Source organism: Lutzomyia longipalpis, chromosome 3, assembly GCF_024334085.1.
Source record: "Lutzomyia longipalpis isolate SR_M1_2022 chromosome 3, ASM2433408v1".
Taxonomy (NCBI): domain Eukaryota; kingdom Metazoa; phylum Arthropoda; class Insecta; order Diptera; family Psychodidae; genus Lutzomyia; species Lutzomyia longipalpis.
In genome coordinates, this window is record NC_074709.1 from 21,106,057 (window position 1) to 21,134,049 (window position 27,993).

The 27,993-nt window shown below is 33.2% G+C and overlaps 1 protein-coding gene across 3 annotated transcripts; it reads left to right on the forward strand.

Annotated features, from left to right (window-relative positions):
- Window positions 1-3,260: 3,260 nt before the first annotated feature.
- Window positions 3,261-27,802, forward strand: LOC129792554 (talin-1). 3 transcript variants are annotated; one of them, XM_055831688.1, is made up of 14 exons: window positions 3,261-3,373; window positions 7,209-7,298; window positions 10,931-11,072; window positions 11,141-11,810; window positions 12,198-12,701; window positions 13,011-13,099; window positions 13,920-14,008; window positions 14,553-15,633; window positions 15,806-17,786; window positions 18,481-20,117; window positions 20,197-20,387; window positions 23,709-24,341; window positions 24,758-25,839; window positions 26,730-27,802. In XM_055831688.1, the coding sequence occupies exons 3-14, from the start codon at window positions 10,937-10,939 to the stop codon at window positions 26,968-26,970; spliced, it is 8,334 nt and encodes a 2,777-aa protein (XP_055687663.1). In that variant the 5' UTR covers window positions 3,261-3,373; window positions 7,209-7,298; window positions 10,931-10,936; the 3' UTR covers window positions 26,971-27,802. The 3 variants fall into 3 exon arrangements, with proteins under 3 accessions (XP_055687663.1, XP_055687665.1, XP_055687664.1); XM_055831689.1 differs by lacking the exon at window positions 3,261-3,373 and adding an exon at window positions 3,504-3,700; XM_055831690.1 differs by lacking the exons at window positions 23,709-24,341; window positions 24,758-25,839; window positions 26,730-27,802 and adding an exon at window positions 21,973-23,590.
- Window positions 27,803-27,993: the final 191 nt, after the last annotated feature.

Below are 27,993 nucleotides of genomic sequence, written 5' to 3' on the forward strand. Positions count from 1 at the left end.
AGAAAAGTTTTAAAAGAAAATTGCAAATTCGTTCCCTGTTCATCTTACAATTCTTTAGTATTTTTTTTTTGTATGAAAGAGGGGGTAGAAAATAGTATAACGATGTGTAAAAATAAGAATTCCATCGCACAATATTCCACCCACGCATTTTTATCTTATAGTTTCCGTACCGAGGGAGAGGCATAAAAAATACCACCATACATAAACAATTCCCATCAATAAGAAGTTTTCAGACTTTTGGGCGCCTTCGGATCAGAAGGAAGATGTGCGGTAGAAGTGTCTTTTAACTGTGATTCTCTTTCATTGAAAGACCACAGCTTCTGTACATAATCAAAAATCCAAAGACGGATTATACGTGGAATTTTATTACGAAGCTTACACACCGATATGCCCACAAATTTTATTCTGACCACCCTGTATCTTAAAAATTTCAATATAACTCCAATAGATCCCAAATATGTATAATGCAGTCCTTATTAAGTTATCCCATTTATTCATAGTCTTGTTTATCGCGATATCGTGAATCCCTCCAAATTTGTTCAACAATAAAATTGCAAATCTAATGCCCGAGCATTTTCCTTTCGTTCCGTGATGAGTCATTACATTTCTCCTTATGTATATGTTTTTTGTGGATTATCACAGAGGGTGGATTGAGCATTATATATGTCTTTTGGTTTAGACGGGGTGATGTGGAAATTGCATTCAACTTGAAAACAATTTATAACAGCAAACTTTTCGCAGTCAGTTTTCACAGAGAGAGTGATGTTATTCCTCACAGATCTGAAATGAGTCAACCATTGTAATACAGTGAGTGCCTTATACAACGACCATATTTCAATTTAGTCTTTTATTTTTTTTACTTTAATTTAATTCATCGTATAAAAGATTTGTTATTAAGTAAATTTTTAACAATAGGTTTAGTAATATGATAAAGATTTTTTTAAATGAATTAGTATAACTTGTGAACAAAAATCATTTACAACTTCAAGTTCGTTAAGGAGAACTTGAAAAAAATACATTTTCTTTTCTAGAGGAAAATTAGGTTCAAGTTTGAAGTTAGAATCGGATTCTTCAAGGGTTAAAAGAATTAAAATTCTTTAAACTTTATAAAATAAATAATTTTACATCACGTTCGTCTATAGGACATACACTGTACTGTATATCGGCATTAAAGTGAATCATATTTTATGTTATTTTTACATACAGATATATATCTCTGCATTACATAGTTTTTCCTTAGCAAGACGAAGTGATAAGTGAAAGAGGGAAGAAGCAATAGAAAAGCAAATGGAAATTTGTGTAATGAATTGCTTGACGAAATTGATGACTATGTTCATGAATAGCAACAACAATATATTTCCCCCTTTTTTATTATATTATTCTCTATTTTATTTTTCCTCCGACCCCTTCTTACCCACTCTAGGAAATATCTATAGTTTGTAGTGGGTTTATATGCGCCTGCGATAGAGGATGCGGAGGATGCAGAGAATGATGACAAAGCTACAAATTGAGAAAAACTTTCTTCTCCGATCTTTTCTGTTGATAAAATCCACTGAATCGTATCCGAATTGATGGAACGAAGTGAATATGGAAGTCCGTTGTGTCTCAATTTCCGTACAATGCATCAGTGAGTCTGTCACTAGGAGATAAAAAATTATTTCCCAAACATTTTGATTTTTCTCACACTCTTTAGCAACCATAAAGATTCTCCTTCTCATTTCTGCCCATCAATATTCGACCATACAGTGGAAATATATTCTTCCATGACTGTAGTAAGACGAAAGTCGGAAATAGAGTGAATTATTGTTCTTTTTGTTTACCACCCTCTTCTTATATCTCCATATATTATGTACATTATCTACATATGTAATATATTATGTATGTAGATTTTTTCTAAAATCATACAAAAGAAAAGTCTTTCATATTTTAAAATATTAAAATTAAACTACTTTAAAAACACTATTACTATTTTTTTTTAATTTTAGCAAACACTTAGGTTGTATTAAATTAAAATCGGTGTAGTAAGTGTCGATATAGAAGAAGTTATAACTTCAAAAAGGCTGTCACAATAATTTAGGCTTGACTGATTTTGAAAAATCAACTAGTTTTGGAAAAATGATAAATGCGTTCCAAATTCTTGGATTTTTAAAAATCGGTAAATAAAGATAATAGTCATTTGAAATTTACCTTCAGAGAATAAAATCGTCAATAGTTCCTATAAATTATGTTGTAAGATAAAAGAACAGAATTTTGAAATTTTTTCAGTGCAAAATTCAAAGATTTCAGGGGTTTCTTGGTCGCTGAATAAGGCCCATTACCTATTATTTTAAAGGCACCTTTTATTACAATTGCCAATTTCTTTAGATGATATAGGCTAGTTTTACGGGGCTATCACACTTAAGCTCCAAGTGCTTGAGCATTATAACCTCTATGTGAGTACGAAAGAGAAAACAACGGTATTTTTTCTCGTTTTGTCACATGTAAAATCTTAAGCATCAAGCGCTTATAGCTCAAGTGTGATAACTCCCTTAGAATTGGCATTGATTGTGAAAGTTACATTCATTTCATTTCCAATCGAGGTAGATTTTTGAAAATCGGTTTATCTCAGAGTAAAAATTAAATTGGAATTTTTAGAATTGATTTACTAAAAATCCTCACAAGCGGTCAATTTTTGATTTTCTTGGGAGCTGTTATTTGAGTCCAATTTGATCAAAATCGGTTAGGCCGTTTTCGAGTTATGTCCACTTTTACATGAAAAATTGTTGCGGCCATGTTGGCTAAACGACTTAACCGATTTAAGAAAAAGACGAAGAACAATTTGCTAAAAAATAATAATTGTTATGTAAAAATTCAGGGAAATATTGGACTACCTATTATCATAAATTGTGTAGTCTCTATCATATTTCATTCAACACATACTCTTATAATGTAGATAATCTTCATTCAGCTTTAAAAGAAAATTTATCTTTTAAATGTATTTTAGAAATTAAACCAAAAGCCAAAATTAAAATACAGAGAGAATAAATAAACTTAAAAAATCATAGTTTTTAATGCAAAAAGGTATTTTAAAGCGTCCAGACGAAGATGTTTCAATTATGCGCGGATTCTTAGGTCAGCACCAAAGGGAAGTAAATGAAACACATATAACAAAATTACATGTTCCCAGATGAAAACGCAAACTCCTCAGTACAACAGTCTTAGTGATGGTGCTGGGTCTTTATGGAATACCCAACTATGACTATAGTCTGGGTATGTTAGCGCCAAAGTTTTCTACAGTGGCCAAGTGTGTAATTCGAAAAAGGGGCGTGAAGTGTCAGTGTAGATATTTCTCTTCTACTTATTCATAAAAATCCACCAATTTTCATTTTAAATGGTAAGCAAATCCATTTAAACAATTGTTAATTCAATATGTCGTAAAATTTTGGTTAAAAATTTGTAAAAGAAAGTGCTACGGAACTTTTTTCTCTCATATGGTCTTCAATGTTCACGAATCCGCCATTTCTTCTTCACTTGAATTTCTTTCTGGTGTAATAATCTTTTCCTTATACTTAAAATATTATCTTGTGTGACTCAGGAAATGAGTGAAATCCATATTTGTCCCAGGGCAAAGATAAGAACTAAATATTTACTATTCAGTGGAGAAAGACTGCAATTGAGTAGTTATAAAGTTAGTAAACCAACCGGATTTTAACCTTTTTAGGTAAAAATGGCCTCAAAATGGTTTTTTTTAAACATTTTAATTATTTATTTAAACGATTTGTTTATTGTTTTATTCAGTTTATAAATTTAAAATGATTTTAAAACTTTCTGTTTTGAATTTAATATTTTTTGGTCTATATGTAGTTTCCTGAATAAATTGTATTTTTATGTCTTTGCTATATACAAGACTTTCAAAATAGTGAGATAATAATATTAGTGTGTTGTATTTATATTTAGTGTCTATTTATATACTTTATGCACAAAATAGTTTATTTATTTCATTGTGTACAAAGGCATTTTTTTTTTTACTTTGTACCTTTTCCAGTCGGTAATTGTGAGATAGATGGGGGTGATCCTTTCCAGTATTGATTATTTTTCCAACCAACATACACCTCTCTTTCCAATATGCTACACGAATCGCGCATAGGATTTGGCAATTTGCTGATCAGTTGTATTTGCCATGATACGTTGTACATACATACAGTTTTTCGAAAAGCCTTGACCAGCATAGGCAGGCAAACACCAGGCATACAGATGATGCTTTTTTCATAATTCTGTCAGTGTGGGTGGTTGAATCCCTCACACAAATTCTGCCTCTACCCACACTGCAATTTTTCATTCATTGATATTTTACTCTTCGACTATTGGAGATTTCATAATACGCAAAGTTATCTTGTCTCGCTCTTTTCACGCACACACAATAAAATTTTATAATAGTTTTTGATATGTTGAAAACATTAAGTTTAAAAGTCCTCTTTGATGCTCTTTAACTAACAGAGAGACGTGTGTTAGTTTTATCCTATTGAGAGAAGAAAGGAAAAAAGGATTTATGTAACTGAATATTGTGATTAATTAGCAAATTGACTGATGTATATATTTTTTTTCTATAAATTTTCATCTTCGTGTCATATTATGTGTGTTCTGAGGAAGAAACGGACTCCAATATAGTACGTGAAATCATCAAGTTATTTTGAGCACGTCTCCCGAAGACGATGTTTTAGTTGTGTTTCATTAAGAAAACAGCTTATGTATACCTTCCAACACCCAGAATCGTTAGATTGGGTTGAAACTTTCTATGAGCACGAATTGATGTTATAGATTAGAAAGAGAATTATGTGAAATAATTTTCTGTAGGCCTTAAATTACGTAATTTAGTATGTATCAGTTATGCTAAATCATTAATTTTAATTATTACACGAAAGACTTCCGTTTCCGGTATAGTGGCGTTGATTTTATTAATTCTTGGAGTATTATGCTGACCACCGTGGTTAATTAAATTTTTATTAAATTGTCAAAAATTAAAATCTATTTCACCTATCGTTGCATGTGTAGTGAAGTTCAATTACTATAAAAGAAAACATGAAAACTTGGATAAGCATTTTCTTTTTGAGAGAAAGTTAAGGTCAAAGTTTGAGGTTAGAAATATCGCATCCTCCAAGGGTTAAAAATCTTATCTTTTCTTCTCTTTCAATTAGAGATAGTTAGTTATAAGATTTTTGGTAATTTAAAAGAAATTCTTGTGAAATTTAACAATTTGTTTCTTTTTTAGATCGTGTTTTTCTTTAAGTAAAATTATATTTATATGACTTTTTAAAGATCTTTTTAAATGTTTTGTTGAACAACAAATCCTATGTTTTTCTTTAATAAAATGATTGTCTAAAAAAGAAAAAAAGATTTTTTACAGAATCGACCCCACAACCCTCTTTATTTGCTCACTTACCTCACGTTCTTTTCAAATTCTTACCTGCTATGTTATATAAATCTGAAATTTATATACATTGTAAAAACCAATATAAGCTATTAAATAAAATTTCCTTTGATAATTTTCTATGATTCATTCTTTGCTGATCAGGAGTTTTTTTTCTACAATTTTAAGAATATAAAAATTGCTCACAGGTTTTTCAGTTTAATTAATTTCCTCAAGTAGGTACTCTGAGCTTTTTTTTGTTCATCAGATGAATCATACCTCCCGTAAGAATAGTCAGCTTACCAGTATATTTTTCACAGAAGTGAGTTAACGTGATGAAGTTAGTGTGATGAAATCAAAACACATGGTAAAGAACCCTATTCATTCATATTCATTATACACATTCACATTTAGCTTAATAAGACAAAATATATAGTAAGATAAAATGATTTTGAAGAGAAATTAAAATAGTGTGTCAACGAGAAGGGTGCCTACCTATAATATATTTTTGTGTCTTAAGCGTGATTGTTAAATTCATTTCGTGAAATTCAAACTGAATGTTATGTGGGATTTAATTATTACTATAGAGAACGATCTGGGTGAACCTGGGCAATATTGAAAGAAACAATCGCTAATATTATATAATTTTCACAATAACTTAACGAGCCTAACCATGAGCTTAACATACATATAAATAATTTATTTGGAAAATTTGGACGCTTTGTCAATACGTGAGTAAGAATCAAATATCGGTGGATTACTCCAAGAGAATCCTTACAAATTTCGCCAGAGCTTTCCATGCCAATAGACGGGAGGGTGTTTCAGTGTCTATTTACCTCAAAAGTTCGTTTTTCTTTATTCTTTAATTAAATACACTTTAATAATTTTTTTCATGATAAAATTTACATGAAAACTTTTTTAAAAAAATGAGAATTTTTAAACTTATAAAAACATCAAACTTTAGAAAGGAAACATTGAACTTTAGAAAAAATACGTTAAGTGTAAAAAAAAAGAATCCTTAACTATTACAATTAGTTCAAACGATAAAATAAACATTAAATGCTCGAAAAGAATTTTTAAACATTGGAAAACGAATTTTCCACTGCGTACATATCAACACTTTAAATTTTATTTTATACACTTTTCTTATTTATTAAATGAAAATTAAATAGTAATATTTTAACGTACAAGCAATGTAAAAATGTTTAATTTTTCTCCCCAAAAAATCACTAAATAATAAAGAAATTTGGCTCATTTATTACGAAAAAAAATATTAATAATTAATTTTATAATAATAAAGCTAATTATTTGTTTAAATACCATTATAATGTGATTGAGAGTAATTCAGAGAAAAGAGATGTGTACGCCTAGAAGTCATAAGATTATAAACAGGATTGTTTGTGGGTAAGAGAGTGTTTCAGTTTCTCGACTTCCTGCCGCCAACTGCTATGAGACTTGGGGACGCCCTAGGGGATGATGGTGGTAAATGTATGACGTTGTAGCTGGAAAAGTCCGACTGGCGGGCGCCAATCATCGGCTCCAGCATCAAGCCATTTAGCTATTCGACTTTTTCCAATTTTATTTGTCTCGAAAGAGCTTGCGTTGGTGGAAGTACTATTTACCGTAAAACATAAAGACACATACCCAGTACATCAATGAAAACGAAAAAAGCGGAAATTTTATATATAAAGAAACTGGAAAATATATACATAGCATTTATTATATATTTATTTTATAATTATTATTGATTAGTTAATATAATTAATTTAAAACAAAGTTTTTATTAATTATTATTCTTTTTATTGTTTTTTTTTTATTACAGTTTATCTAACAACGATTTGACTTGACTTCATTTTTTATCATTTCTACGGGATTTTAAAACATCTGGAATAAGGAATAAAACAAGAAAAATGTAAGTGTATATTTTTTTTTATTTATAACCTATAAGAAAAAATTGAAAATATATGGGAAAACTTTCGGAACTCTATGGGACAACCCAATAAAAGAGAAACTGAAATATGTAGGTACTTATACCTACTTAAAATATCTATTTAGCTGATTTAGCTTATATTTTCTCAACTCTATATTAATTATTTTTAAAATTTATTTATATCCAAATATAAAAACGTGTAAAATTTTAAAATAAATTCTGCTCAATGTCGTATCCTTTCCTCCCTTTCATTCGCATGAAGATAATATGTCATCATAAAAAATGACGTTTTAGCTACTCGAACTCCCTCTTCTCACTAAAATATGATGATTTCTGTTCTGGACCATAAAAAGTATGAAAGAGGGAGGTCCTTGATTGTAGTATGTACTACCGTTTCAACTCCTATTGGTTCTTCTAACTCAATAATAAAATTTATCCTGATTGATTAATTCGTTTTTTAAGTATTTTTTTTTAATTCCGTGAAAATATTATATATTTTACGTTATCAATTCAAAATTCAGTTAACCGTAAAAACGGAAATAGTTTACGAGTTTAGGAAAATTAAGTTAAAGATTAAGGAATTAAAGAAAATAAAAAGAAGCAAAAAATTAGAAAAATAACTAAACTAAATAACTTCAATAATAAACTACACAATTTTTATATAAAAAGTATTTTTATCATAGATATTTTAATCGAAGTTACTTAAATTTGCTCAAAGAAACCACATAACTACATATAAAATCCTAAATGTGGAAAAGTAAATGCTCATAGTGAATTGAGTTTCCTTGTTTTTTTCTCCATTTATACATAGTCCAAAGATGTATGTAAACAAGCAGTAGGGATGGCTGAAATTCATGCTTCTATACATATCCGAATGGTGGGGTGGTGAAATGATACATATACGTTGGTTAATGTTTGAAAAAAAGGAGGGTAAGAGATAGCAAGAGATGTTGTACTTGCGTATGGTTAGCAAGAGTGTTTCGCATCTGAAAGTTCGGTGCTCTGACCCTTCTGTCGGCAGAGCATCCCTTACTTATTGTCATTCTAGGCCTAACCGTTGTTCCGAAAGGACACTCCTTTCACTCTCAGAAATTCCTTGAAAAACTTTTCAGTTATTCTCTTGAAATTTTCCCCTTTTATAAGGGAAGATTTTATTTTCATTAATAAATAGTTGATTTTGTTTTTCTCCTAAAAAGTGTGATTAAATATAAAAAGGTTAATATAAATACATATCTTCAATAATAATAATAAAAATTTGTGACTATTTGTGCCTATTTTATTCTATGTTAATTAAATTGAAGTGCCACTACGTAGATTTTAATATTTCAATTTTTATACCAAATCACCAAATTTGCCTCGATTATTTCATAAATTCTTCAATGCATTTATGAATCAACGTTGATTAGATTATTTATTAAACAATTGTTCATTAGTAATTAAATCTTCAATTTTCATTTAAAAAAATCTAGTATAAAGAAATTATTAAAAGAAAGTTTTCTTATCCTTAGTTGATAATCCAATCTTATAATTTAAAGTAGTTAAATATGAAACAAATTTTGTGTTTAACCACAATTATCACTTCTATAAATTCCGCAGTTAAGGGTAAGTAACATGTTGTGTGATTCATTAATTTATCTAATTAACGTGTGTCTTATAGTAGTGATTCCATTTAAAACAAAAGGCACAGCTTTTGTGTAGCGCCAAAATTTAAAAGTAGTTCCGTTTTATTTTAATTAAAGAATTATTTTTTCAAACTAATATAGTTTCTGTGTGTTATGCGTGCGACTCGTGTGACAATTCATCATGATTGTATCAAGTTATTTGATGATTCATCTATGAAATTATGGCAAAGGGATATTGAATTAATTACGATATAAGAAATAATTATTCCCACAAGTACATTATACTTATTGAATTTCAAGTCATGTGGCGCATTTAGTAATAAATTACAGATTTTTCGAACAATGCAGTGGATTAATTGAGAGATATATGAGTCTTTCAAACCTCTTTTTTGAATTTGGAAATATTAACTGAAAGGGATGAATTGAAATCCTTATTAATTTTCAATGAATTATCTAAATAGACTGGTTAAATTTAAGATTTCAAAATCTCCTTAACATCACAATTCGTTAAAAACGTATAGGGTTCATTCTTTGAAGTAATTTAGAGGAATATTTTTTTAAGATATAACAATTAGATTTTTTAAGATGTAAAAATTACATTTTACACAAAATGCTTTCAAAATAACTTGTTCTTAAACTACTACTATTCTAAGATCTAAATCTAATTCTATCTCTACTTTAGGTAAAAAAATTGCGCAAGCCCCACCTCTATGAAGCCTAATTTAGCATATTAGCTTCTGAAGCAAATGCATTATGGGTACAAGATATAATGAGGGCGTGGCTATCGCATTTTTTTGGCAATTTTTATTTAGAAATTTCGCAAAAATACTTTTAGTGATGAATAGAAATTCTTCTTAGCTTATTTGAATATTTTATTAATCAGTTTATGAGTTTTTTTTACCAATCAAGGTTTTTATTAATTAGTCAACCAAGAATGATTTTCGTAAAAAAAAGATGAATTACGTTTTCTCATGAAACACAAATTTTCACCTTTGCAGAATCGTTCTAAATCTGGTTCTATAGGATCTAAAATAGATAATGATCATTTTCTGGAAATGTCTGGTTTTGGGCAATGAACTGGGGTGTATTTCATCCCGATAGGTTTATTTTTTAATATAACATTTAGGGTAAAAAATTATATTAAATTTTATTAATTTCTTGGCCGATGGAATGAAAAATACCGGCAACCATTCTACTCTGAAGTATCTAAAGAATATTTTTGCCAATTTTAATTTTCATGAAAAATAAGAAAATCTGCTTTAAATTCCCCACTAATAATCTTCTAATTTTTCCTTTGGGATTGGCTAAGAAATGATAAGAGAAGATGGCAAAGATTTGCCTAAAAATGCAGAAGATTGCGTCATCATTGTGCTTTCGATCCCTTTAAAAATATTTTGAAACGCAAGATGAGCTAAAAAGTTTCTAAACATTTAAATTTCTTGGTCTCTGAATACGACTTTACGACGCAATTTTTTGCACTTTCTGGGAAATCTTTGATGGTTTTTCCTAACAGATTCCAGGGGAAATGAGAAGATTTTTATTTGCGATTTATTGATATTTTTTCTTAAATTCTCTAAAATGTTATTAGTGTCCCGATTGTTACGAGAATAAGGGATTTTTCCATATATCAGTTCATAAACTCCTTTATTAGATTATATTCTAAAATGCAGGGGAACGTGGCCCAATTCGGAGCTCTAAAGGCCTTTTTCAATCCGCTACTATTTAAAACTGATAAAACTTTAAATATAGAAAGTTATGAGAGTTAAAAGAGAATTAAATGGGCTTTAAAATGTTACCAAAAAGAATATTACTTTTTATTTTATTCCATTTTATCTCATTCTGCGTGAACTTTTGGAGGTCGGAATTGGGCCACGTTCCCTTACAAAAATCTACTAAAAATTAATTAAAATATATACGACAAAGAATAAATTATTGTAAAGTTTTATTAGCATATTTATTTTATGATTTTTCTTTATTTTAATTATGTTGCAGTTCGAAATGGCCACGTTGTCACTAAGGATCAGTTTAGAGGGTGGACGTGTTACGAAGACAATCCAATTTGATCCAAGTACTACAGTATTTGATGCCTGTAAGATAATTCGAGATAAATTTGCCGATGCTGTGCAAGGGCAACGTAAGTTTTCTTTTTTTTTTATTAATTCATAACTGACTACAATTTTTATATAAAATTTCCTCGAACAGCCCAAGAGTTTGGCCTGTTTTTGGCTGATGAAGACAATCGTCAAGGTGTTTGGTTGGAAGCTAGTCGTCATTTGGGACACTACTTCCTCCATAATCACGATATCCTCGAGTATCGACGCAAATTACGAACTTTGCGTGTGCGCATGTTGGATGGAGCTGTGAAGACGATTTTGGTAGATGACTCCCATCCAGTTTCACAGTTAATGGTGGTTATTTGTACAAAGATTGGCATAACAAATCACGAAGAGTACGGATTAGTTCGCGAAGAAACTGAGAAGCAAAATGAAAATTTGCCCGATAATAAGTTCAGTACCCTGACTCTGCGTCGAAAAGTTGCGGAGAAAGATCGAGATGCTAAAATGGAGAGTTTGAGGAAAAAATTAAAAACAGACGATGAGATCAATTGGGTTGAAGTGGGAAAGACTCTGAGAGAGCAGGGCATTGATGAATCTGAAACAGTTCTTCTGAGACGAAAGTTCTTCTATTCTGATCAAAATATCGATTCTAGAGATCCTGTTCAATTGAATTTACTCTATGTACAAGCGAGAGATGCAATCCTTGATGGTACGCATCCTGTTACACAGGAGAAAGCCTGCGAATTTGCTGGTATTCAGGCACAAATTCAATTTGGTGACTACAACGATAAGAAGCACACAACTGGGTTCTTAGAGTAAGTACCGAAGATTTGTTCTAAGGTGAAATAATTTTTAAATGTCTGGAAGAGTTTCTTTCAGAGTAATATAAAATTTAACCTTTTGGCGTCCTCGTGAAACTTAGAAACATTTAAAAATTCGATTTCAACATTTTTGCCGCCAAATATTACATTTTCCCCACAATTTCCGTATTCACCATTCAAATTCACCATCTTTCTTATTCCGCCACGGGTACGCGCCAAATTCAAATTAATATTTTGTATTTGAGTTTCTAACCAATAAAAAAAATTAATTGGATTTTGAATAAACTGAAAGAAACACAGATAAACTAGTCAATTTACTAAAAATAATATTTTAAATAAATTAAGTCTCAAATATTAAGAATTGTAATTAATTTATTACAGCCTCAAGGAATTTCTGCCCCAGTCGTATGTTCGTGTAAAGAATATTGAAAGGAAAATCTTTGCTGAGCATCATAAGCATTTGGAGTTGTCTGAAATTGATGCTAAAGTCCTGTATACTAAAACAGCAAGAGAACTCCCAACGTATGGTGTAACATTTTTCCTTGTAAAAGAAAAATTAAGCGGAAAGAATAAGCTAGTTCCAAGATTGTTGGGTGTTACGAAAGATTCGGTGTTGCGTCTAGATGAGAAAACAAAGGAAATTCTCAAAACGTGGCCACTCACAACGGTACGACGTTGGGGTGCATCACCAAATACGTTTACATTGGATTTTGGGGATTATGCCGATCAATACTACTCGGTGCAAACGACAGAAGCTGAGCAAATTGTCCACCTTATTTCGGGGTACATTGATATTATTTTGAAGAAAAAGCAAAGTAAAGATCATTTTGGAATTGAGGGAGATGAAGGATCAACGATGGTGGAAGAGAGTGTTGCTCCATCAAAGTTAGTATATTATTACTTTCTTTTTTTCACATTATTCTGTTGATTTTTGGTAGAAGAGTATGGGGCACAAAAAGTCATTGAAAGGTTTAGGAAAAAAGCTCAAAATATCATATTTCCCAGCGAGATAGAGAAAAGTTCTCCGAGAGAGAGTTGTAAGGCGGAAAATTTACTAAAGAAATTATTTATTCACTTTGCTCAATCTTGCTGGATTTTCCGAAAACATTGAGTGAATTTTCTTGCCCCGCTGCCTTATAGATAAAATTTATTTTCTTACAATTCTAACTACCTACACATTAAAATAATTTCCAGGGCAACGTTCCTTCAACATGAGACCAACAAAATTGGAAAGATTAATACAGAATCTTTGGCAAAACCAGTCATTATGCGCAGATCCGACGGTACGTATTATGTTGTTCTAAATGTTGAGATTCTAATGTTTATACGTATATACATATTTTATGTAAATATGAATATAAAAAGATTTAGTATTTATGTCAGTCACATTTAATACACACCGCTTCTTTCGGTCAGAATTAAATTTTTTATCAATAAATGAATAAAGACTTGTTAAAAAATGGTAAAATATGTTTAAAAGAAAATGTTTATGCACTGAATAGCTAGCTTTCATAGACATGCATATACACATACAAATGAACACAATTTTTATTTTTTTACTAGTGTAAAAATTCTTTTATTTAAAAGATCTTAAATATAATTATTTTGTACATTGGGTTCTCGCAGTAAAGCCTTCCTCATCCGGTCACAAAAGCTTTACAACGAAGTTGATTAATTAAATGCCTAACTCTAGAAAGGAAGCCTCTAACGTTAAAAAAGACAAATCAAGTGTTAGAATTAGTTAGAATCGAATAAATGTCAAAAGCTGTTAAATGATTTGTTAAAAAAAAAACGCCAAACTCTAGAAAAGGAATGTCAAACGTTAAGAAAAGAAACATCAAACTTTGAAAAAAAGAAACAAAACTTTAGAATTATTTAAGGCTACGCTTCTGTTTAATAAATATTAAAGCATTGTCTTTGCTCAATAATTACTCAATAATAATTCTTTTAGCTGTTTGGGCATTACTGAGAGAACCCAGTCTATGTAATATATGTTTATAAAACATAATTAAATATCGTCTTTTCGTAATGTATTATTTATTTATTTTCTTTTACGTATTATTCATTCAACTTTGCACAATAAAATTGTGGAAATAAAATTAGGAGAAAAATCCTATACACACGGAGATATGACCAATGTACAGTATGGAGCAATTGTTGGACAAGTCAACTTGGCTCATCAGCCACCACTGGTAAGACTATTTGTTTAATTTTTTATTTTTTTTTTAAATTCTTTTTTAGTAGTTTTTTAAATTTATTATTATGTATTTTTTAGTGTCTAGTTAAAGCAATTAGATACTTGTTTGTGTAAATTGTGTAGGTTTTAAATATTTAATATGAATATTATTATCGATTTATTATTTTTTATTTTTAAAAAAATATCAGATTTTTTACATTTTTTATTAATCATTAAATATGTACATTATCCTAACGACATTTTAAGGTCGTTTTTCTATCCACAAACCTTTAAGTTAATTATTAATTGCTGAAATGCATTTAAAAACGTTTTTAAAATAAAATATTTATTGAATGCGTTGCACAAGTTTTTTATTTATTAAAAATATTGGACTTTAATTTAAATTTGAAAAATTCTTTTTTCTTTTCATGCTGCCTCCTAAATAATTCGATAATATTCAAAAAAAATATTCATTAGGTGTAGGTGAAATAGTTATTATATTATATTTATTATATTTTATAATTGTTTTTTATGTCTAACGTTGGAAATTTCGGTTACAGTCAAAGGAGATTCGTATTAGTTCGGTTCTAACGGAACCACAGCGAGCTCTTTTGGGATACATTTCGGCTGGACGCGAAGAATTGCGAAGGGCTCAAGAGGAGCTTCAGACGAAAGTGGAAATTCCCGACATTGGTGATGATCCACATTCAATTGAATGGCGCGAAAATACGCTGGAGTCCTCGAAGCAGCTTGTAACGACGCACATTGCAACAATGAATGCAGCAACAGCTCAAGTTGTAACGGCTACACAGCCAGATGAGATTGATCACGATGCAGTCGGTGAAGCTGTAACACAGATCACGCAGAGTATTCCGACTGTAACGAAGGAAGTTCGTCTCTTGGCTGCTCTCATGGAGGATGACAACAACGGTGATCGTCTTTTGGACGCTACTCGTCGCTTGTGTGATGCAATGAGTGATTTGCTGAAGGCTGCTGAGCCAGAGAGTAAGGAACCGCGACAGAGTCTGTTGAATGCTGCAAGTCGCGTTGGGGAAGCTAGTACGCAAGTACTCAGCTCAATTGGGGAAGAAAGTCCCGAAAGTCGTGAATTGCATGACATGTTGCTGGCATTAGCAAAAGCAGTGGCAAACACCACGGCTGCTCTTGTTCTACGGGCAAAGAGTATTGCTGCCAGTGTGGATGATGATGATACACGCAATAAGGTGATTGAGGCAGCAAGCCAATGCGCCCTTGCGACAAGTCAGTTGGTTGCTTGTGCAAAGGTTGTTGCTCCAACACTACAGAATAAGGCCTGTAGGGAGCAACTGGAGGCAGCAGCGCGTGAAGTAGCAAAGGCAGTAAACAACTTGGTAGCCATTTGCAATGAAGCCACGGATAATCATCAATTACGTGGTGATTTAATGGCAGCTGCACAGGAGGTGTCGCGAACGCTGAAAGAACTGTTGGAGCACATAAATTTGAATGCAAGAGAAAAAGCTCGATTGGTACAGGACGATTATCCCGTTGATAATGTCCTCATAACAACGGACAAATTGGTGTCTTCATCTGATCCCCAAGAAATGATCAAACAAGCCAAGATTCTTGGTCAAGCCACTGCAAGATTGATTGAAAATATTAAAGGTTAGTAAAATCCTTTTGTCTCCGTTCGCTTCTTATTCCATCCTGTCATTTAATGCCGTCAAATTTGTTATTTTCCCCACATTTCCTTTTTCACCATTCGAACTCACCACCATGACTTTCTCACCTCAGATGGGCGCGCCAAATTCAAACTAAGATTTTTAAACGTTTTTAGGTGAAGCGAATGATCAACATGATGAAGAATTGCAACATCGTCTATTGGCTGCAGCTAAACAACTGGCTGATGCAACTGCCAGGCTTTTGGAAGCAGCACGGGTGTGCAGCACACATCCTCATGATACACAGAATCAAGAAGCTCTCCGTGTAGCCGCTGAGGAACTGCGTGACATTACAACAACAACAGCCAATACACCAGCAATGAAACGTCGTCTCATTAATCGTTTAGAGCAGTCTGCAAAACAAGCTGCATCTGCGGCAACTCAGTGCATTTCTGCTTCTCAAAATGCCATCCAGTACAGTACTGATGATCAAGCTAAAGAGCAACATTTGCAAGATTGTCGCTCCACAGCTGATGCCATACCACGTTTAGTGATGAGCGTTAAGAATACAATTGTTCACCCCGATGAGCCATCCTTCCAATTGGGGCTCATTGAGGCTGCGGAATCATTCGTAGATGTAGGCTCGAACACCGTAGCATCTGCTCGGGCTCTTCAACCATCAGTTTCAGACTTTACAGCATCGCAGAAATTTTCACGAACAACCATCAACTTCAGTGATGCCATACACGAATTGCGATCATCTGCATCACGAGCACGTGAAGCATGCGGTGGGCAAGAGCTCGAATCGGCTATTGATGCTGTGAATAACTTGCGGAATGTTCTCAATGATACGAGACGTTCAGCTCAGCAGAACAATCTGCGTCCTTTGCCTGGAGAGACACCTGAAAGTACGGCAAAGCAGCTTAGTGCAACGAGTAAACATGTTGGTGTGGCGATGTCGCAACTTCTATCGGCTGTTACGCAGGGCAATAGATTGTACGCGGGAGCAGCAGGTAGAGACACAGCTCTGGCTTTGGGTGACTTTACAAAAAGCGTCCGAGGAGTTGCAGCAACAAATAACAATCCAATTGTCATCAATTGCGCTGATGATGTTATCATTTCGTCTGTACGGGTAATTGAAGAAGCCCAGAGGATGCTCCAAAATATTGGAGATCCGGTTATTTTAACCAAAACAGCTCGAGATGTTCAGATGTCTCTTGAGAAGACAGTTGACTGCCTCCCAGGGCAACGAGAAGTTGATGATGCTCTGAAGACAATCAATGAGCTAAGTGAAGTTATTGCAATGGGTGAATTTCCGCCTTCTAACAAATCCTATGGGCAACTGCAAATAGAGCTGAAACATGCAGCGGAAAATTTGAATGTTGCTGGTGGGAAGATTGTTCAGGCTCATGCTAGTCCTGCACAGTTAGCAAGTACAAGTCAGGACTTCAGTCAGGCCTACAAGGAACTTCTGTCGGTGTCTCTTGAAATGGCTGGACAGTCAAATGAAGAAATTGTCCGGAATAACGTTGTTGTTTCCATTCGTGGTGTATCTAGAACATCATCAGCTCTTCTTTTCACCGCCAAATCCGTAGCAGCTGACCCTGAGCAACCTAATGCAAAGAATCAACTAGCAATTGCAGCTCGGGCCGTAACAGAGAGCATCAACTATCTCGTTGATATGTGTACATCTGCAGCTCCGGGCCAGAAAGAATGCGACAAGGCTATTCGAACAATTGAATCCCTTCGTCCACTCCTCGAGCATCCCAAGGAGCCACTCAATGACATGGGCTACTTTGATTGCTTCGAAACAGCCACCGAGAAGTCAGCAAGTCTCGGTCATGCAATAAGTGAGATGATTAACAATGCCAAAGCTTCGCAGTATGTTGAATTTGGACATTCAGTCAACATGGTGGCAGAATCAATGCGTGGCCTTATTGAGTCTGCTGCTCAGTCGGCTTACTTTGTTGGTATCAGTGATCCAACAAGTGTAGCCGGTCGACCAGGCCTCGTTGATCAGACTCAACTTCAGAGAGTCACTCAAGCGATTGAGCAGCATTGTCAAGTTTTATGCAATCCCGATGCAACACGTGAACAGCTCATTTCGTCACTCACAACCATTGCAAAACAGACGACAATTTTATGCAACATTTCAAGGTGAGTTAGTTGTTGGAGATGCTTTGAATTAAGATTTGTTAAAGGGCGCCAACTTCAGGCAAGCTTGTAAGGAGTTAGTAGAAGTTGGTATATTTAGGTTGTTTACCGACTAAGGGTTACCCAAGTTGGGAAGGCTTTAGTTTAAGGCCAGACTAAGAAGACAAGTAAAGGATCGGCCGTGGCAGTACAGATTGGCCACCAATGAGAGAAGAAAGAGCAAGTCGTGTTGTAAATGGACTTAAATAATCCGAAACGTCGGCCTTTAATAAAATTTAGTTAACTGTGCTTCAGACTGAAAATCCGATCTTTTAGAAGCCTAGTTAAAGGAGCTATCACACTTAAACTCTGAAGATCCACAACTGGAAGGGTTTTAATGACTTTATATTCTTTTAATGTAGACAGATTTGTTATGAATACTCACACTGAGCGTTGAGTTTTAGTGAGAGAGACAAAGTTCCTAAATCGGATTAGTTTAGATCTCCTTTGGAAAACTAATCAAGCCACAGAAGAAAAAGAAGTTTAAGGAAAATTTAAGTCAAATGAGAACTGTTTAGAATATGTCCCAAATTATTATTACTACGGCTTGAGAAAGCCTCCTGAAGAGCACCTGTCTGACCATAGTCTTGTATTGATTGAATAAATCTAGTTCAATTAGGATTTTATGCGCTGACTTATAAATTATGATTTTTCTTAGGAATGCAAGCACAAACACAAATAATCCCGTTGCTAAGCAGCAATTTATCTATGCTGCAAAGGACGTGGCTACTGCTACTTCAGCTTTAGTTCAGAAATCCAAGAATTTGGAGCACAATACTGCAACTGCTCGTCAACAATGTGCCGAAGCAACGCATTCTCTCATGGATGCTGTTCATTCTTGCCGTCAATTTGCATCATCCCCGGAGTATATTAGCATACCCGCACGTATATCAACAGAAGGGTATCATGCGCAGGAGCCAATACTCCTGGCAGGACGCTCCGTTCTCGATGGTGTCATAGATATGGTTAAAACGGTCAAGTCTCTTGCTGTAACACCCGATGATCCACCTGTTTGGCAGCAGTTGGCACACCAAAGTAAACCCGTGTCCGAAAGTGTAAAGAGACTCGTGGATAGTATTAAGGAGAAGGCTCCAGGGAAGGTGCAATGTGATCAGGTGTTGATCACACTAAATGCCTGCGCTCGGGATTTGGACTCAACTGCGCTATCAATTGGAATTCAGGGGCTTGCACCGAGACGTGAAAATAACCTACAGGGATTTACGTGCCAAACAATGAATGCAGCATCGGAAATTACGGAAAAGTTGGATCCTGTTCGTGCTGCAGCTAAGAGGAATGCCGAAACTTTGGGACATGCAGTAACCCAGATTTCTAGATACGCTGTGCCATTGACCAATAGTGCCATAGGAGCTTGCTCCCACCTAATACACTCTTCGCAACAAATTACCCTGTTGGATCAGACAAAGTCAGTCATTGAAGCTGCATCGGAGCTAATTGAGACAGCTAAGGAAGCTGGTGGGAATCCCCGTGCAGTACACTACCATCAACAACTGGATGAATGTGTAACAACAACGAGGGAAGCACTCATTGAACTCACTACAACTGTTGAGAAACTATCAACGGAAAATGGCGTTGTTACCGGTTTAATGGAACAAATTTCACGTTCAATCACACGAATCACCGATAAACGTCAATCCTTCCTTGGGACGAGTGGAATGGATAACTTTGTTGACTATCAAACACGTATGGTGCAGAGTGCAAAGGAAATCGCACGCTTGACAAATGAAGTGAATGCTAAGGCGAGTTTGGATCAGTCAAAGCTACCGCAGTTGTGTATTGATATCACGCACCACTACACCCAATTGGCACAAGATTCAATTGGTGCTTCAGTAAATACAACGTCTCCTGATATTGCAATCCGTATTAGGAACACCGTTCAAGAACTTGGGCATTCAATTTCGCAGTTAATTCAATCTACTGCTGGAATTCGTCCAGATGACGCCCATGCTCTTGCTGAAGTATCACGAAACTCGCGTGATGTCACGGAGAAAGTTTCTCAGGTCTTAGCAGCACTGCAGGCTGGCTCAAGAGGAACTCAGGCGTGTATCAATGCTGCAAATACAGTATCAGGCATCATTGGAGATCTCGATGCAACGATAATGTTTGCAACTGCTGGAACATTGCACAGTGATGATGATGGAACATTTGCTGATCATCGTGAACATATACTGAAAACTGCAAAGGCTCTGGTGGAGGATACAAAGGTACTCGTAGCTGGTGCTGCTGGATCTCAGGATCAACTCGCAACTGCAGCTCAAAATGCAGTTTCAACCATTTGTAAGTGAAGATTTCTCAAGAAAATTAATAAAAATAAAAAAAAAAACTGACAAATAATACAAAACCATTGTACTTGCAGTACAACTTGCAGAAGCAGTTAAAAGGGGCGCAACTAGCTTGGGTTCAGGACAACCAGATTCACAAGTAATGGTAATGAATGCAGTTAAAGATGTAGCAGCAGCTCTTGGTGAATTGATAAATGCAACCAAATTGGCATCCGGGAAATCAATTCATGATTCAGCAATGAATGACATGAAAGAAAGTGCAAGGGTGAGTTTTTTGTTCTTTTTTTCTTAATTGTTTAATAAATGATAATGGAGTTAGGGAAACTTTACTTTCTTCTTCGTTTTTTGTCCAATATTAACATACTAACATTGAACACATTGAATATGGTGTGTGATACAAATTCCGAGATTAATTATTATTTTTCTAGTTTTTTTTTTATTATTATTGAGTATCTGAGAAGATTTGAAGTTTATTAGTTTTAGGCCCTTATTTGAACATTATTTTATATCAATACTAGAATATTATCATTGAACACACAAAGGGGACAAAAGGGTGAAGTCCACTACTAAGTTTTGCTTAGGTTCCTTAAGCGAGGACTAAGTTGTTTTTAAACTAGGTCAAAGTTTTTAATATAGGCCGTACTTTTTAAAGTCAAGCCTAATTTTTCATAAGCTAAGTCCAAGTTTTTTAGGCTTTTTAAGCTAAAACTAAGTTTTTTGAGCTCGGTATAAATTTTTTCTATCCAAGCCTAAGTTTTCTTAACTTAGGCCTCTTTTCTTAACTTAAGTCTTAAGGTTTTTAGGCTAGGCGTAATTTACTTAAGTTAAAACTTTTTTTTTTAAACCAGGCTCAAGTTTTTCTTAACTATCCCTAATTTTTTAAGCAAGTCCTAATTTTATAAATTTTATTGGTCTAAGTATTTTATAGCTATGTCTAAGTTTTTTAAACAAATTCAAATATTAGAAAAGATCCGTTAAAATTAGAAAAAAAAAGCCACAAATATTTTAACAAATTGTTAAAGATTAAAAAGAAATCGTCAAATATTAGAAAAGAACGGTCAAAGGTTAAAAGAGAATCGTAAAACAAAGTTTGAGAAGAAATATCAAATGTGAGGCATACACAGTGTACGCAATTTTTCAAAAACTTGAATGCCTAATTATGTTAATTTTGAAGATTATTTGAATATTTATTAATTCACCTCAATATAAAATCTTTTAAAGATTTAATAAATTCCTTGAGTGGTAGTTGAGTGTATTTGTACGGAACAGAGAAGTTATTAGTTTTAGTTGAGCTTTAGTCAATCAACAACACTGTGTTACCATAACTAACATAAAACTCTCATGGAATTTTGACTTTTAAATAGGCTATGGCAGTTCGCTTGAAATGCTTGAGGTGGTATTGGAGGCATTTGTATGTAGTATGTAATGGCCTAACTGCTACCTCCATGGGCCTAACTTTTACTTCTATATAAGTACAGTTTAAGGGTAAATTTATACATTTTTAATGCCAAACTTACATTTCGTTATTTTAATTATTTTTAAATATAATCAATTTTGTAGTTACTCTTTTCTTTTACAAAGAGGCTACAAAGTGTCTAAAAATAGTCTAATATTAGAACAAAAATATCATTCTGCATCTTGATGGTGTCTGCACGTATAAATGCTGCATTAAGAATTTCAAAATTCTACTGCTATTTCTCGTTCTGTCAATTTTTTCTACATTGTTTCTAGTTTTTAATGAACGATATTTTGCATCCCCTTTAGCATCGCTAAATTGTTAATGAATTTTGAAAGATTAAATTTTTGAAGAAAAAAAAATTATTTATTCTGTATTCCCTATTTTTCGGCAGGAACTTAGAAACCTTTTTGAGATGTCTGCAAAAGATGTCAACACAGATATAACAAAAGGACTGTCCAACCCGTTGTCAGATTTATCACTGTAAAATTAAAAAAAAATTATAATATATTCATACATATATAGGCAACTTAACTTTTCCTTAATCTTCATATTAGATATTTCTTTTAAATTAATTATTTTACATTCAATTTGAAATGTTGCTTGATTATCAATCAATACACCAATTAATTTTATTAAAGTCTATAAAGAAAATGGATGCTGAATGATATTTCTTTTAAAATGTTTGAAATACAAAATATCATTTATTAAATTTTATTAAGTAGATGAGAGATTCAAAAACGAAATAGTATTAGTGTGGGTAAACTGAAAATAAGCCGTATAAAACCGAAAGAATATTAAAATCGCTTATTTTTATTTATTTTTTATTAATTTATTTCGTTAGAGTGATCAAGGAAAATTATTGAAAGCTAAAAAACTCTCATGTCTCTGGATGAAATTCCCAACTAAGTTCGGCTTAAATAGTTACTTAACCCAGACTTTAGTTTTTTTAGGCCGGTCCTAAAAATAAATTTTAATTTAAAAATCTAAAGTCTTAAGCTAATAAGTTCCAGTTTTTATGATTTTAGGGTTAGGTCAGGCTGAATCGCGACTGAATGTATTTTTTTTGTTGATAATTTTACCGTTTTTAATGCCCCTAGACGATAAAAATTAGTGTCTGGTCCTTTTCGAACATAGAAATTCGCAAAAAAATGTTAAAATGCAATTGGCCTTAATTTAGTTTGACCTTAATCTTAAAAGCCTTAAATTCAGACCTTGAAAAATTTGGATAAAGCTTAAAAAATTAAAACTTGATTTAAGAAAACTTAGATTAGAATAAAAAAAATGGACCTACTTTAAAAAAAAAACAGGGCCTAACGTTAAAAAAACTTTAGGTCGACCGAAGAACTTAGCTCTGGCTTGAAAAATTTAAGCTTTTCTTTAAAACTTGGGCCTAGTAGCTTCAAAATCTTAAGTCTAGCTTAAAAATTTAGACCTAGTTCATAAAACTAGGGCCTCTCATAAAAAAAATTAAGTCTAGCTTAAAAACTTAAAGCCATGTTTGGTTCATTTTAAACTTGAGCTCTACATGAAAAGCCTTGACCTATCCTAAAAAACTTAGACCTAATCTTAAGAAACTTAGGTCTGATCTTAAAACAATTCAAGTATTTTTTAATAAAAACTTGAACATACCTTAAAAATTTAAAGTCCAATTTAGGAAAACTTCAGTCTAGAATAAAAGAAATCTTGAGCCAAGATTAAAAATATTAAAGTCAATCTTAAAAAAAAAGACTTAGGCCTGATCTTAAAAACTTAAGCCGGACTGAGTAGAGAATTTCAGCTTATGACTACTTTTAGACAAACATTTAATAGATCTAAAAATGTACTTATTACACGATCTTATTTTTTAATTACGGTCCTCTCTACCCTTTAAAGTCTGACTATAAAAAATAAAATTATTTTAGAGTATTATATATAAAAAAGAACGTTGCATTTCTTAAATTTAAAACTGTATATAGCAATAGGCCTATAATGTAGAATTTTATAAATTTCCTTCGTGAAATGTATCACCAATATATTAGAGGTAATTTCTTTAGAATTTCTTTTTATTTTTTTCAATTTTAAAGAAAATATTTTCAAACTTTTTTTTCGTTTTTTCGCGTATTTATGATTTTTATTTAATTTTTTTAGGTAATGGTGTTGAATGTTTCGACATTGTTGAAAACCGTAAAAGCCGTCGAGGATGAACATACACGCGGAACACGAGCAATGGAGGCTACTGTTGAAGCAATAATGCAAGAAATTCGTAGCATTCAAATTCCACCCGCACCTGGAAGTGCTCCGGCCACGCCAGAAGATCTCATTCGTGTAACGAAGAATGTTACGCTGTCCACTGCAAAGGCAGTTGCTGCTGGTGCCTCAAACTTGCAAGCTGATATTGTTGCAGCTGCGAATCTTGGACGACGTTCTATCAGTGATATGCTTAATGTATGCCGTGTTGTTGCCTGGTCGTGCGCTGAAACAGTTGAACTGCGTCAGAAAACTCTCGATGCTGGTGCTGCTGTTGCAATGGCCTATCGTGATCTGCTCGAAGGTGTCCTCAATGGGGCAACTGCTGATGAGCGAATGCACCTGTCGAGGCGTGTAGCCACGTGCGTTACTGACTTGCTGTCTGTTGCGCAACAGCTGAAGGGATCAGATTGGATTGATCCAGAGGATCCCACTGTAATTGCTGAAAATGAACTTCTCGGTGCAGCAGCATCTATTGATGCTGCAGCTAAGAAGTTAGCCAGTCTCCGGCCAAGACGAAATTCAGACATTAAGGTAAATGTTGGAAATTTTATTAAATTTTCATTGCAATAATTCCATTTTAATCATATAAAATTAATAGTTCTCTAAAATTTATGGTGGTGGTGATGTTTACGGTAAGATATGTTTGATATTCTTGGTTGTTATTATTAAATTATCACCCAGGAATCAAACATATTATTACTGTGGACAATCGATAAACTCTCTATTTCTACAGTTCAACATTTAATGCATTTTATGTGTAAATAAATTGATCTTCTCTTGTTAATTACCATGTTCTATATCAATCAATTAATTGACCTTATTCACTCTTTCCTTATTCCTTCAAATCTATGTTTTTTTTTAAATTAATTTATGTGATTTTGAGTTTTTCGTTTAAATATCTTTAATTTTGTATTAAATTAATTTTATATTGTTTTTTAACCTCTTAGATGACGGATGAAAACTTAAAATTCGACGAGATGATCCTTGAGGCTGCTAAGGGAATAATGGCAGCCTCATCAGCCCTCGTACGTGCTGCAAATGCCGCTCAGAAGGAGCTGATTGAGCAGGGGAAAGTAGCTCGTCGCCCCTTAACGTCATCAGACGATGGCCAATGGTCAGAGGGTTTGATTTCAGCTGCACGACTTGTAGCAGCCGCCACGCATAGTCTCGTTGAAGCTGCCCAAAATCTCGTACTTGGTGTTGGAACGGAAGAAACATTAATTTCATCAGCACGTCAAGTGGCTGCATCAACAGCTCAACTACTCATTGCTTGCAAAGTAAAGTCTGATCCCAATTCGGAGTCAGGACGTCGATTGCAGGCAGCTGGAAATGCCGTAATAAAATCAACTGATAATCTTGTCATAGCAGCGCAGCGGGCAATTGAAATGGAAGAGGAGCATATTCTGAAGATTAACACGAGTATGGTGGACGGGATGGCGCAGGAGATTAATGCTCGTTCGGAAGTACTTAAGATGGAGAAGCAACTGGAAGAGGCGAGAAATCGCCTTGTGGCCATTCGTCAAGCAAAATATCGTCAAAGACAAGCAGCTGGATACACCGATGATAGTGACACAGATACGGGAAATACGTCAAATTATCAGTATCAGCAGAAGAAGCAGAATTATGACTACCAATCATCGCCACCAGATCATTACACTTCCGCCGCGTATGGGCAGAATTTGTCACAAAATAATTCAGTTTTGAATACAACAATTCATCAATCTCCAAGTAGCCAAAGTACATTTAGGAAGCAACCACCGGCGGTGCCACCCCCAAGGACAGGATTCCTCACGGGGAACTCCATACCACGACCCTATCATGGCATGGAAACAGACTCAAACACCTACTCATCGACGACAGGAGTGCAGCAGGGAACGAATTTGGAGGCATGCGTTAGGGATTTGCAGGAGAAAACATTGGGGAAATCTGTGCCATTTAGTACGTTCAAGAAAACAACATCATCAACAACAACAACGAATTCTGATAATAAACAAAATGATGGACAGAAATTTGAGGGATTTACAGCCAGGTAATAATAACAAAAAAAGCTTGTAGCTCTCAGAAAACAAATGATTGAGTCAATAAATGTTTAATCATCGTTGAGTCAATCAAATTGATCAATGATTGAGTCAATAATTGATAAATCAATTGAGTCAGTCAATTGATTGATCAATTATTGACCAAGGATCGATCAATTTCAGGTAAATTTTAATTTTTCAATAATTGATCCTCCATGCGGAATTAGATTGACTTAAAACTGATACCATCAATATTGACTCAATTTTAACTCAATAAATTTTTCATTATAGATCAAGAAATTGACCAAATCTTGTTCTTCAAATTAATTGACAATCAGTTGACCAATTTATTCTCAAATAATAATCAATATTGACTTTTTATTGAGTCAATTTTAACTCAATCAATAATTGATCATTGATTGATCAACTATTGTGTAAATATTGACCAAATATTGTTCTTAAATCTTTTGTCAATCAATATATACTCAGTATTAACTCAATCAATATTGATTATCGATTGATCATCTATAATGCAAATTAGCGTTCAGTTTATCTACCCAAAAAAAAATTTAAAAAAAAATTTCTTAAGTAATAAAATATACATTTTTTGGATATTTTTTTATGATTGTCTACTTATTGAGTAACAATTATCTGTCAATTTGATTGATCAAATATTACCCAATTATTGCAAATTAATTTAATTGATTACCAATTGAGCAATAATAGTCTATCAACCCTGATTGCTCCATAATTGATCATCTACGCGACTCAATATTAGGCTCAATATTAGGCTCAATATTGAGTTCAATAATTAATCAATTATTGGCCAAATTTGTTTACTGAATTTACATAAAATTAAATTCTTTAATAATCAATTCTTAATTTTTTTTTAAATTATCAGATATGAAACGAAGAAATATGATCAGGAAGCAGATTTCCCACCACCACCGCCTCTAGAATTGGAGCAACGTCTCGCTAAGGTATCCCTGAGGGATATAACGACTTCCGGGGACGTAGCTACACATCATCGTATTACAAATAACACACAAGAACGCATTAGGGAACAGAGAATGATTACAACGACAACAGAATCCGTCTCCGAACACAAAACGCACACGCATAATTTTTCTTTTGAAAAGTAAAAAGTACTAAAAACAAAACTTAAACCAAAACGGTCTAAGTCTAAAACTAATTTTTAATTACATGTTGTATCATAAACTAATGATGGTTTTCCTCTTTTTTTTTAATTACCTTCCTTAAATATTGTATAGTAATATTAAAAGAAAAAAAACATCCTTTGCCAACAACTAGACTGTAGGACGAAAGCTTATAACGAACGGTAAATTATGTTTTAAAAAAAAAGTTCTTTTTTTATAAAAATAAAAATAAAGTCTTTTAGTTTTTTTTAAATGCCATATTTACATCGAATTTAAAAAAAAATAAAAATTAACTTTTCTTTTTCTTCCAAGTTTAGTACGGTTAAAGAGGCTAGGTCTGCTAGGTCTCAGATTTTAAATGAAAAAGTTTCTCCGTAAGTTCTCGATTTAGCATCCCGTTATAAGCTTTTCCGTCTTTTATTGGTGAAGGGTCATTTTATTTAGTTAGTATTTCAACTTACTTGGAAATATTGTTGTTGTAAATAATAATCCTTTCGAAACTATAATATAGAATTAGAATTTTTTTTTTGAAAAGAAAACAAAACTTATATACAACAAAATACAAATCAACTGACTCGAAGAGTTAAATGCTAAAAAAAAAAGAAAAAATAATTATATTAATATGTTATTTTTTTATTTTTCTAATACATTTTTAAACTAAATATTAACTAAAAAAAATAAAATAAATATATCACCTAAAATTGCCTTAACTTTTTTTCTCATATAATATGAATGAAAAGAAAAAAAAACTTATGTCTGAAAAACTACTGAAACATTTTTTGTGGAATTTCAATAAAATTCAGCGCAATAAAAAGAATTGATGAGTTTTATTTTTAATCCTCCCCCAATTATTCTGTGGGGGCGCTAGAAAGAGGGGATGGGGCGGAATCCCATATAGCGCTTGCAACTCATATTGACCCGCTCCACCCCCATATCAAATTTCATCAAGATCGGCACAGCGGTTTAGGGGGAGTTCATTTGCCACAGACAAATAAACAGACTTCATTT